Here is a 13,487-nt window from a genome sequence, read left to right as displayed (position 1 = left end):
TCTTCCAGACTCTGCTTTCAGGCAGACTGTGACTTCTTCCTATTCGTATGCATGATGCTTAGGACAGCGCATGACACAGTCTAGGCACTCAATAAAGATGAGTTGAAAAAGAAAGAAGAGGGAGGAAATGTGGGTGCTGCATCCCTCCATGTTTTCCCCAGTAATTTTCCCAGCTGCCCTTGATGTGGCGGCATCTCAATACATTCTGTTCAGTCACAGGCGCATGTGTTCCCTATTTACTTAACGTTTCGTCTACAGCATCCCAACTGCAAACGTAGAGCTGGAACCCTTCACCCCTGCCTAGTGGCTCCTTGGAGAATTAAATAAGTTAATATGTGGAAAGACTTTGATCAGTGCTTGGCAAATGGAAAGCACTAGAGAAGTGTTAACTCTTGTTGTCGATGTGCTCACCTGCACCCTCTGCATTCCCGCCCCAGCTTTAAAATGCTCTTGCTGGGCAGTCATCCTCCCTCGCTTCCTTCTATGCGGAGTCGTTCCTGGGCTGTGCACTGAACAGAACCAGCTCTCTCACTCACTCTTAATCACATTCAGTCCCAAGCTTTTGGAAATCCAGAGGAGCCTTCCACTCATGCAGCCTCTACTTTAAGTGAAAATCAGTTTGCTTATCAACAAACAAAGTCGGTCTGCAGCAAAGCATCAGTATTTTCTTACACAGGGTTCAGGAGCTCTAGATGCGCCCCTGCTTCCTCTTGCCCGAAGACAGGCTGAGTGCCAAGGATGACTCACCACGGTTCTTAGGCAACAGCCCTTCTTTGGGTTTGGCTACAAGGAATTTTGTGTCTGGCTGCACACACAGGCAGGAATACTGGACAGCTTTTTGTGTGGCTAAGTACGTTAGTGTCCTAGGGCTGCCAGAACAAATGATCACAAACTGGTGGCAGAAATGTGTTCTGTCACAGTTCTGGAGGCCAGAAGCTCCAAATCAAGGTGCTGTCAGGGCCGTGCTCCCTCCAAAGGCTCTGGGGGAGGATCCTTCCTTGCCTTTTCCAGCTTGTGGTGGCTCTAGGGGTTCCTTGGCTGGTAGATGTATCTTTCCATTCTCTGCCTCTGTCTCTGTGTCTCCGTGCGTTCAGGCCTCCCTCTCCTTTCTCTTATGAAGATGTAGGCTCATCCTAAATCCAGAACGATTTCGTCTCAAGATCTCTAGTTAATTATATCCGCAAGATCCTATTTCCAAATAAGGTCACGTTCGGAGGTTCTGGGCGGACATGATACTGGGGAGGGGCACTATTCAACCCTCTACACTAAGTATTTAGCAAAGGGGGAAGATACGTTTATTGTTTTCTAATAATAAAGGTCAAGGTGACCTTCTCTGAGAATGTTTACTTATTTCTCAATTTCCTCCCCCTGCTCTGAAAAAGAGTTTGATGCAATTTACAGTAAACACACAGTACAGATGTGCTGAACCGTTAAAATGGAAAGGCAAAAGTCCATTAGTAAACAGGAAGAGGAAAGGGACACGATATCCAGACACGTTAAGCTGAGCAAAACTCTGGTTCTTGAGTCTCCTAGAAGTTAAAGGAGAGATGGACTCCTGATGGATTGTCTCTCCCCCACTTTTGATTAGATTATAAGTAGAGAGACAAACCTTCCTTTGATCCTGAATGTAGAAAGGAAGTTTTCCCATGGGAACCTAGATTTTTAGGAAAACACAGAGGCCTTCCTGAGGTAGGTTCTTCTAGTTGCTTTCCGTAAAAGCTGAGACAGTGTTAATTTGTCATCACATAAAGGCAAGCGTAGCATGAAGCGAGAAGACCTGGGTCCAGGCAAATAGCTTTGTGATGTGAGGATAAAGTGCAGAGAAGTTTAAAGAGTTAATACTTAACAGATGTCTTGGGGTGTGGGGGGGGTTAGCAGGATACATTTATTGTCAGTTGCTAAGTTCACTATTTCATAAATATTTTTTCAACTCGGTCTCATCAATATAGTTCAGGCGCAGCGCTAGACTGTGGGTACAGAGGTCAGCAGAACATGTTTCCTGATCGTCAGGGAGCCGGGGTCCAGCAGAGGAAGGCCAAGTAGCAGTTGCTGGGAGGGCTCTCGGCAGGAGCCAGGGAGCAGACCCATCAGAGACAAGGTCATCGAGAAATATTCAAAAGGTATATCCTCACTGAAACTGCACCCTAGGAGTCTGGAACTTAAACCTTCAGGCTGTGGCAGGTTCAAATTTTTACATGACTGAACTCTGGTGGGCAAAAATAAATGTATTTCTTCTATATGTACATTTTGTTTTGACTCAAGCCCCTGTTGACTGATATCAAAAATGTGTTCTGATCATGTCCAGATACATGCAGCAGCCATCTTTGTGATTTTTCCCAGACATTTCAGACTTAAACTGTCAATTTCATTATTTTCCCAACCCCCGTAACTTGATCCCGGAGTTGATGGCAGAACCAGATGGGGTCACACTGCCAGCACATGGACTGCAGTGTCGGTGGGAGAGAGCTGTATGTGCTTCCCCATCTTCCTCTGTCTCTGCTCTGGGCTGATGTCTCATGAGATACCATGTGCCCCTCTGATCCCTGGCTCCATGGTGTCGTCCTCTGAGATGTCACCCGTCTCCATCTGATCCCCAGCTGGAGGGACCCCCCTCCATCCTCTGCTGTGGCATCAGCTCTTTCTCAGCTGCTTCTGTGCCCTGTTCAGCAGCTGGGGTGCAAGCCCAGGGCTTCCCCTCTGCTCTGGGATCACAAGAAACGTAGGGGCTTCTCTCTCGCTCTCACTCAAGGACACATCCATGTCTCCATGTCTACTCCTTGTCTGCTGCATGTGGCAGCAGGTGGCTCAAGGGCCACCTCTCTGGCACACCTGGGAAGTGAGAGACACAGTGCTGTCTATGCTAAGCCCCCCAGGCGTAAAGAGAGAGGCTGCTTCTCCCATAGGGGCTTGGTCTCAGGAGGCAGAAGGGCAGGCTCCTAAAAATGCGCCGGGTAAATTTTAATGCACAAACTCCAGACCCAGGTTGATTGGGTTCAACTCTCAGGTCCACCACTTATTAGCTGTGGGACTCTGGGCAAGTCACTCAGGAGGTCACTGAACCTCCCTTTGTCTCAACTCCTCATCTGTAAAATGAGTATTATATTGTGCTCCCTCATAGGTTTAAATGGGACCATGTACATACATAAATTTAATATAAGTAAAATATAAATATATGTGCCTGTCTCATGCAGAGCACAGCCTGACACATTGTGTTATGTAAGACTTAGCTGCCGTGATCCTTAGGAATAGTAATGTAATTAGTATTATTCCATCTTCAACTCTTTCCCTTCCCTCTTCCTCTCCCCCAGCAGTTCAGAATCTCTCATCTTATCTCTTGAGGTAGAGAAAACCTTAATCAGACTGTATTCTTCCCATTTCTTTCACTTATACAAAGACTACAGCTTTTTTTTCTGTTAGTAATTTTTAAGGATTTGCATCTTTATTTTCAATGGCCTTTGATGACGGTCCCCATCAGTGCTGATCTGATGTTTCACAGACCAAACGGGGACGGTTATGGGGCCAAGGCACACGTTGGGAAGTGCATGAGTTATATTCCCAGGTTGTCCCTTCACCAGACAGTCTCCAGAACCATGGTTGGGGAGGTTCAGGGAAAAGCTGTGCCCTGGTGGTGGCTGAATCTCTGTGTTTGCATCCTGTGCAGGACTCAGGAATCGATATCGGGGACATCACTGCAAGGAAGGCTCTGAGGAAACAGCTGCAGTGCAAGACCTTCCGGTGGTACCTGGTCAGCGTGTACCCAGAGATGAGGATGTACTCAGACATCATTGCCTATGGGGTGGTAAGGAGCTCGCCCAGACGCAGACAGAGAGCAGGACCAGAGAGAGGTGTGGAGAGTCAGGGAGGGAAAGAGCCTCTTGGCCCCCAGTATGGGACCTGTGGTAGACCTGTGGACAAGAGGCTGATTTCTGGAGCTGAGTGGGAGGCAGCCTATGCTTTCATAGCCCAAACCTCTCCATTCCCTTGAGAAAGGTGCTTAGTCTCTCCTTTACAGTCCTAAGCAATTCAGCTCTGGCCCCAAACCTGCATATCCCACTTAATAAAACAAAAACCTGCAGTCAGGTTAAGATTGCAAGACAATGTAACAAACCCCACTGTTCCTCAAGCATGGGTGCCTGAAGTTCTACCAACCAGCCTGCATGCCTCCCCCACCCACGGGGCTATGTCTTTCACTCACACAGAGCCTCCTGGTAAGGCGTTCTGGGAAATATAACCTTCCTGAGTTTGCTGTATTTTGAGGGATATTTTAGTAGTTTCCACTTATTGATTGGCAGCGAGCAGTTTCCCCAGCAGAGGCAGCAAGACGGAGGGACAGAGCAAAAGGTTTGGACCTGGTTCCAATCTTGACCCAGCCACTTCCTGGGCAAGTGTCTTAATGTCTATTGGCCTTAGTTTCTTCATATGTGAAGTGTGGTAAAATAATACTGTCCTCATGGGTAGAAGAAAGTCTCAGATACATAAATGTATTTTGTGTCTAAGGTCAAAATACTTTGAACATTATAAACTCTCCCATTCTTCCAATATCCCCAGGACCATACAACTCTTAAGGTATTTTAAATACCTGATTGATTTTTGGATATCTCACCTGGTTTTTGCTGACTGAACACATAAAGATTTTCTATGACAGTTAAGCCCTCAAAACTACCCTCAAAACTATCCCCTGGGGCCACCTGCCTTACCCCCACCCCCTGCTGTGTTACAGATGGGGAAACAGAGAGGCAAAGTGACTTGCGCATATTCACAGTTAATCAACAGTGAAACTGAGTCTAAAACATCAGCTTCTGATATCACTCTCATTCCTCCCTTTGCAGTGTCCCCTCAGACCTTTTAGATATCCCAGGATGAAAACTTGAAGGAAGAACTGAGGCCTCTTCCTTTGATGACCTGTGCTCAGAACTGAGTTCAAGACCTGCCTCGGCAGGAACATTATGGGTACAACATCAGCCTGGGAGGGGAAGAATCCTTGCTGAAGGGTTGGCCTCAGTGTTCCCTGAGGGCCTCCCAACTCTCACATCCTAGGATTCTAAAGGAGACAGAGCCAAGGTCCCAGGAACTCCCCCCTTCCTACCCTCCTGCAGGGCCTCTGTTGTCCCCGGAGGCCAACCTGTAGGAGGGGGTCATATCTTCCCACAAGAGTCCCCATGGCATGGCTGACGTGTCCTGAGAGAACTGCCCAGTAGCCTCTTGCCTCTCCACTTCCCAGGCTGGTACAATTCAGATGTCAGAAAACTCCTCAGCTGGCGCTGCCCAGCTTTTACCTGAGGCTCCAGATCCTGTCATCACCATGGAAACACACTGCACTGTGAGGTGCCCATCCGTCCCATCTACCTCCCCAGAACCATCCTGAGGATGCGGCAGTTACTGGTACCCCTACACTCAGCCCATAGCAAGTTGTGTGTGCTGCTTGGCCACTGTTGAACCCAGCCCAAACAGAATAGTTATGCTACTGTGGCTCCAGAGAAACTATTGGCCCAGACCTCTGGGAGCCAGCACAAGCTTCTGGATTCATGGTCTCACCAAGCTATCAGCTGTAGCTAAAGAGTATTAGCCAAACTCAGCCAGAGAAGCAGAGAAAGCAATGACAGTGGAGGTGTATGCACGCAGCCATTGCAATTCTGGGTCTTGGCCCAGGGCATTCTTGTCTTCCAAGCAAAAGGGTCTCATCTTATGAGCACATACAGCAGGTTTACCATGTATTCTCCTCACCACCACACCCAGAAACCTTTGGTTGGTCAAATAGTAAGTGGCATATACAGAGTTGTGATCCAGATCCGTTTGAGTCCACAGCTGGGGCCGTTTTCACTATGTTGTGCTGAAAAGCATCTACTCGCCATCCCAGAGGGCTGAGCTGTGTCAGCCGTTCCTGGGGCTGGCGGAGGTCTCTGACCCCCTGCATGTTCATCTGCCAGCTGCTGTTCAGGGCCCAGCCAGCCCCCCTCCCTCCTGCCTCCTCAATAGGCTGGGTTCTTACATGAGCAGAGATATGCTTGCCTGTCCAGGAGCATAATGAACTCTTAATGGGGGCAGTAAGGTGACAATGGGCAAGGCAGGATGCAGCACAAGAGCAAGAGGATTTCTGGGGCTGAATCTTTCTTCCTGGTGATTACTTTTATTCTGAAATGGAAAGACCAGATGTCTTCTCAGGGGCACGTTTTTTTTTTTTTTTTTTCCCTTCCAACTCATGCCTAAACTGCATTGCTCAGGTCAAATAACCCCCTGGGACTCTCAGGCCACTGTCAAGTCTGTATAACCCTGCCCATTAATCTAGTAAGAGGTCCCACTAATGCCTCCTGCAGGCTGAAGGGCCTGTGGGCCCCGCTGTGTGGGCATGGGCATCCGCCTGGATCACCGAGCTCCGGGCCTGGGAGATGGCATGGCTTTGGATAATCCCAGCTCTGGTGCTGACAGTAGAGATGGAACAGCATCTGGAAACAGACATGCCTGCTTCTGAACATTAGCTTTGCTACTTAATCATGACGTGACCTTGACAGTTTGCAAAACCTGAGAGGTTATAGTCACATCACTTCATGGGGCGCCTTTCACAGTCTCAGGATTGTCTCCATTTGCATGATGGAAAGAGCTTGGACTTTGGAGACTGACAGACTCCAGCTCTGCCATTTGTCCAACTATGATGCCATTCATTCACTGTTCATTTTCTTCATTCATTCACACATACTTACTGTCTAATATGTGCCAGGGCTGACCCACGTCACAGGCAGTGAGAAAGCCTGAGAGCTAGTCTGGTGACTGATAGAGGAGACGGGCAAGTGGAGACGTGACAAGAATACAGCGTGTTAAGTGCTGCAATCAGAGAAATGGAGGTGTTGGCCTCACACCCAGATGTGGGTCAGGAAAGGCTTCCAGAGGGACAGAGAAGCTGAGAACCACAGGAAGAGGAGGATTCAGTCAGGGAAAAGAGAAGGCCGGGGCAGAGGGTCCATGCAGTGGGAATAGCATTACAGACCGAGAGGTGTGCAGAGCTTCCTACTGTAACACACTTCTTGCACCCTTAAAAGAGATAGTATTACCGATCTGGCTATGTTATTTTGAGAATTAGGTGGGAAAATGCATGGAAAGCACTTCACCTGGGACCTGGCACATAGATGCAGTCATAAAAGCTAGTTTCCCTGAACGGCCTTCAGAAAGGTTATAGTGGTAATAATAGCAGCTAACAATTATTGCACATTTGCTATTTGTCAGGCCCTGTGCTGAGTACTTGTAGATATTGTTTCAGTTAATCCACAAACCTATGAGGTTGGCACTAGTATTATCCCTATTTGAGAGAGAAGGAAACAGACAAGGAATTATGTTGCTTTGTCCAAGGCCACACAGCTGGAGCCAGGATTCTATCTTAGCCTGTCTCTCCCAACTTCCTCAACAGACCACCTGCTTAATGGGGGGTGGATGACACAGAGCCAAGGAGGACTTTATCAAAAGGCACCACCCACCCCTCATTCAGAGGCCAGCTTCGGGGATCCAGGGGAGATCCAAGTCTGACATCAGGGCTTTCTGGAACTTTCTCTTTGCAGTAGAAGTTAGCAGGTCTCACTGATGGATTACAGTGTTCGGCTTCAAATGTGACACCCACCCCTCCATGGGCTGTGGGAGAAGTCCAGAGAGTATTTGCATATGCTCCTCCCACACAGGCCAGCCAAGTAGTTGGTTTATGATAGAGGATTTGCTGCATCGATGCTTCTGGGGCCCTGCCTAGGGAACTGACACATGTTCATATTTATGCAGAACCTCTAAACTTCAAGTTTGAGATTGAGCCGCTATCACCCAGTAAAGGAAAGGGAGCTCAAGAGAAAACAATTTGACTCTGTTCCTTGTCCCCTGTCAAGAACAGGGGACGCATAGAGCACACGTGGGCCTCTGGTTATCTGTTCCATTTCGCACCCCTTAACTAGGTTCACTGCACTCCTGCCACGTCCATCAGGACTACGAAAACTTAGCTGCTGTCTGCCTCTGGCCTTCCCCAGATAGATGACCCACCTGTGGCCCATTGCCCTGGTCTCCCCTGGATTCTGATCTACAGCCTCCTGTTGTGAACAGAGTGCTTTGATTGCTAAAAAGAGCTATTGAAGCTAGCTCAAGTTTAGGTGGGTAAAGATACCACAAACTCTCTCATGGGCTTAGGAACTAAAGTACAGCTGGACATGAGCACTCGAGCTGGGAAGCCACTAAAACCGCAACGGGGGCAGGATGATCTCTCTTGTCTCTAAATCTATCTGCCTCCTGCCTTATCTCCTCCTTGATCACCACTGGATTCCCCTGCTTGCACATGGCCCAACAGATCCACCACACCCAGTCTAAATGACCTCACCATCCTAGTGGCCAGCACCCACTGAACACGGTGTCTGGTCTCTCATCTGGACTCCTAGGACAGAATAAGAGGATAATGAGATAGTCACATTCCGGAAAGAGAAGGATCAGGAGAGAGGAGGAAAGAAAGACAATTGTTAATTCATTCTAAGCTATGAGTTGGTGCCCACCATGGTCTACTCAGCTATGGCATGGGAGCCAGACCATGTGGACCACAAGCTGCCCTTTCCAAAGGCTGAGAGTGAGCTTAAGCCAGAAGGGGACATTGAATATCGGCTTTCCTACCTAGATGTGGTAAGACATTGGTTCATGGTACCCAGACATTTGTTCTGCTGATTGCCATGTGCTTGTAGGTGAGGATAAGAGATACCTCTCTCTTCTCCTGCTCCCACTCTGGCCCCCTTCTCTCTTATTCTCCCACCAGACCTCCCACTCTGGAGAACTCTCATCAGCTGGGCCTCCGCTGGGGCCTGGCCAACCACTGCTGGATCTGCAGGAAGCAGAGAAGGCCTGGTCCTAGAGGATATCCCAGGCCCCCAAACAGCTGACATGTTGCCCACTTCCCCCAACCCTCAAGAACAAAGACTTCTATCCACGGACTTCTGAAGGCCATTATGCCACCCTTGTGCAAAAGGAGGGGGTGAAAAATCTAGTACCATCTCGTGTGTGTGTTCATGCATATCTTTTATTTTTACCTAGACTATCTCAACTCCCCAAACCCAGCTTGCTGTTTAACAGCATCCTAATGCTTCTCCTTCAGAGGAGGCTGGTCTTCCCTCAGCACCTTGATGCAAGGCAAAAGCTGGGCTGGTGCTTGTTGGTTTCCATAGTATTCAGGGGGCCTCGGATTGATTATGGAAGCAGAGCCTGTCGCGGTGGAATGCTTGTTTCTCCTGATTTAATGCATCTGTTTCTCTGTTCCTTTCTCTTTGGTGTGGCCGCCTCTCCTCTGGTGTTCAGCTGCAGAACTCTCTGAAGACTGATTTGTGTCTTGATCAGGGTCCAGACACAGAGAATATTCCTATCTTGTACATCTGCCACGGGATGACACCCCAGGTGAGTGCTCTGAGAGATCCCCGTGCACGTGTGTGTCTGGTGTGGGGAAGGAAAAGCTAAACTCTGTCATGGCTACTCTGGGCCCAGAGGTCTTGGGAGCTTTTCATTAAGAAGTATCCTCATGAGCAAAAAAGAGAGTCATACCTGCCATGCCTGGAAGGAGTCTGAAGGAGCAGATGCTGGGACACCAGGATGCCCTGGGGTGGGGCACAAGGAAGGCGATACATCTCTAAAGAGGAACACCTGCCTCCGTTGGGGAGACTGTGCGTAAATTACAGCCCTGGCCCTGGCAGCCATGCCTTTCCCTAGCAGGAGGGAACCCAAAGTTCCCCAGGCTCCTTGATGTCTCAGAGTCCCTTCGGAGTGCCACTTCACAGCCTCAGGCTCTGCCCTTTAGTAGATCATAGCTGGGACCAAAATTTATAGCCATGAGATCCTTTCTGGTTCCTCTGACCTTCTGGTGGAGAATGAAGGGAAGCTACTAGGAAAGTAAGTTATCCCCCCAAAATTCTCCATTCATAGCCTAGGCTTCAGATATCTGCAGAGGATGTTGAGACACTGGCAAGAGAAATGGTTTGTTCAACAAAGTACAATGGGCAATCCTTGACCAAGAGTGCCATAGACTGACCTGTTATGACTTGACATTTTCAGAGTTTACTTATCTTACCTCCAGAAGTGTACAATGATTTGTAAAAGGTATCTTAGTATAGAAGATGTGTATATTTGTGCAATTGCAATTTAGTGCTTAAAAGAGTTGTTACCTGCCTAAACACACAGCTAAAGGATATTGCGATGTGTGTGTGCCTGGTGTACTATGCCAAGACTTCCCAGCAATTGTCCACTGTGATCTCCACCACCTTGTCCTTTCTGTGGGCCAAGCTGCTGTGATATCACTGAGTGGCCAGTCACAGGTCAGCAGATTGCACTGTCTTCACACCACTCAGTATAGCAACTCTTTCTCCATTATTACAATGCTGTGACATTTTTAATGAGTGACTATTTTTATGTAAACTTTTTATTGACATAGAACATATATACAGAAAATAAACAAATTATAAGTGTACAAGATTAATGAATTTTCAGGGCAAACACACTCATGTAACCAGCACCCAGGTCAAGAAAAAACATTATTGCTTGATTTTGAATTTTATGTAAATAGCATCATAGGGTATATGCTTTCTCATGTTGGCATCTTTCTTCCATCATATCTGTAAAGTACTTCCTTACTGTTACGTGTAGTTGTAATCTGCTCAGTTTTGTTACTATGTAGTATTGCATCTTATGAATATACCATTTTCACTATATAGTCTACTGTTGATGGACAGTTGAGCTATTGCCAGGTTGGGAGTATTACGAATACTGCTGCTATGAACATCTTGTCCATGTCTTTTGGTGCACATATGTACTAATTTCTTTTGGATTTTTACCTAGGAGTCAAATCACTGAGTCATAGGGTTGACATATGTTCCTTTTCTTTTATTAGTTATCTATTTTATACATATTAGTGTATATATGTCAATCCCAATCTCCCAATTCATCCCACCAATACCCCCCTCCCCAGCTTTCCACCCTTGGTGTCCATATGTTTGTCCTCTACATCCGTGACTCTATTTCTGCCTTGCAAACCAGTATATGTTCATTTTCTGTAGACACTACCTGCATTAGTCTGCTAGTGCTGCCATAATAGAATGCCATTGGCTGGGTAGCTTAAACTATAGAAATTTATTTTCTCACAGTTATGAGGCTGAAAGTCCAAGATCAAAGTGCCAGCTGAGTTGGTTTCTGCTGAGAGCTCTCTTTCTAGCTTGCAGATTGTCGCCTGCTCGCTGTGTCCTCACGTGACAGGGGGAGAATGAGCAAGCTCTCTGGTGTCTCTTCTTAAAAGGACACTAATCCAATTGGATCAGAGCTGTACCCTTACGACCTCATTTAACCTTAACTTGAAGATTTGGGAAATTCTTAGCCTGTCCATCTTGCACAAAAATGAGAAAGCTTCTTCTGGAGAGAATACCAAGAGTGTGACTGAACAACCATTTGATTAAGAGATCGTGGGTGGGATTCATGGACTTAATCAGTCATCTCACAGCAGAAGGCATCAGTAGAGATGGGCTTATACCAGCAGAGACACTGCCAGTTTGAACTAAAGAAAAAGTGGGGCAGGGTGAAGGAATGCTATTGGACTTCTTGGATTCTATAAGATGGGACCATATAGCTATTCAGTTGTGAACATGCACTATTCCTCAAGAAAAGGGAAGAATGATACTGAAGGTGATTTAGAGACCATCAGGGCTGCCACTGCCACCACAGGCCCAGGGGTAAGGCTGTTCCCTCAAAGGATGGGCCTGCTGCTCTGGTTTCAGTGGGCAAGGATGGCCCTGCCCAGTACCAGAGGGGTAGGGCCAAAGCAGCGAGCACCTTGGGTGGGACCACTCCAGAGAGCTGAAGGGGCAGGCAGCCCTGCAGAGCCGTGAGGGTGATGCTGCCACCCCAGTGGGCCTGGAGGGCAGAGTATCGAGATAAAAGATGATTATTCTTGAGCCTTAAGATCAAGTGGAGTTTGCCTTGCTGTGGTTTGGGCTTGCTTGGGGCCCATCAACCCTTTCTTCCTTCCAATTTCTCCCTCTTGGAACGCGATCATCTATCCTATGCCTGTCCCGCCATCACATTTTGAAGGCACATAACTTGTCTGATTTCACAGTTTCTTAGCTGGAGAGAAATTTTGCCTCCGGATGAATCATACCTTGTGTCTCACACATATCTGATTTAGATGATATTTAGATGATATTTGCACTTTAGACGAGTTGATGCTGGAATGAGTTAAGACTGTTGGGGCTGTCGGGATGAAATGAATGTATGTTGAATGAGAGAAGGAAAGGAATTCATGGGGCCAAGAGCAGAATGCTCTTGACTGAAATTGTCACCCCAAAATTCACGTGTTGAAGTGCTAATCCTGACTGTATTCGGTGTAAGGAAGTAATTAGGTTAAATAAGGTCATAAAGTGGAGCCCTGATTTGAGAGGATCGGTGTCCTTCTAAGAAGAGCCACCAGGGAGCTCCATCATTCCCTGTCTCTGCCACGTGAGGACACACCAAGGAGGCAGTCGTTTGCAAGCCAGGAAGAGAGCGCCCTCACAAGAAACGAAATGCCAGCACCTTGATCTTGCACTTCCAGGCTCCAAAACTGTGTGAAAATAAGTTTCCATTGTTCCAGCCGCCCAGCCTGTGGCATTTTGTTATGGCGGCCAGAGCCATCTAAAATACTGTCAGTTTTCCAAAGTAGTTGTATTAATTTTTACTCCCACCAGCCATATATTAGAGTTCTAGTTATTCCCCAGTCTTGCCAGTATTTGGTACTGTCTGTCTTTTTAAACTTCTAGACATTATGGTGGTTGTATAGTGCTATCACATTGTAGTTTTAATTTGCATTTCTCTGATTATAAATGCAGCCAGGCACCTGAGTCTTCAGTTGTTCTTGAGTGTGGGTCAAGATGGCCAGGTCACAGGTAGTTCGGTCTTTGTGTAAATTCCCTCTCTGCTTTGTAATGCTTACGATCAAGAACACAACAGGTAAACTCTCTTTTAACAAATCTGTGTGGAAATGTGCAGGGTTGGTGCTTATCTAGATCACTGACCAAGCGTCAGGTGTTTCCTCCGCGGGATGATGGCTGTCTGTTCAAGCAGAGGCTGCCAGTCTGCCAGCTGCAGGTGATTCAACATGGGGCAGTCTGTGTTGTTAGGAGTGTGGATTCTGGAGCCAGCTCGCCTGAGTCCAGATGTCAGCTCTGAAACTTTCTAGTTGTGAACCTTCGGGCAGGTTTTTCGATTTGGGCCTATTTTTTTAATCTGTAAATTATAGATTAATAACGGTATATACCATAACGGTTGTTGAAAGGATGTAATACATTTAAATAGTGCTCAATAAATGTTAGCTATTAGTATTGCTATAATGATAATATTATTATTATTACTGCTCATTGAGCCTTGCTCAGTATAAATACCCTCAAGTTTCTAACTCCAACCCACATTGGACTGACTTTCCTTGACCTCATGTGCCATGTGCCGTGGGTTCCTGCTCTGGTCAAAGCCGACCC

General features: G+C 47.1%; 1 protein-coding gene across 3 annotated transcripts in view; it reads left to right on the top strand.

Annotated features, from left to right (window-relative positions):
* The window catches only part of GALNT18 (polypeptide N-acetylgalactosaminyltransferase 18), a 339,036-nt gene that overhangs the window by 283,974 nt on the left and 41,575 nt on the right, over positions 1–13,487 (top strand). For all 3 annotated transcript variants that reach the window (XM_082478137.1, XM_082478135.1, XM_082478136.1), the window contains 2 exons: positions 3,662–3,799; positions 9,301–9,396. In XM_082478137.1, the coding sequence (XP_082334263.1) occupies positions 3,662–3,799; positions 9,301–9,396 (234 nt within the window). The remainder of the gene's footprint in view (positions 1–3,661; positions 3,800–9,300; positions 9,397–13,487) is intronic.

Source organism: Balaenoptera physalus, assembly GCF_965194825.1.
Source record: "Balaenoptera physalus genome assembly, chromosome: 10".
In the NCBI taxonomy this organism is placed as follows: Eukaryota; Metazoa; Chordata; class Mammalia; order Artiodactyla; family Balaenopteridae; genus Balaenoptera; species Balaenoptera physalus.
The sequence above is the reverse complement of the archived record's forward strand: the minus strand, read 5'-3'. Positions and strand labels throughout refer to the sequence as shown.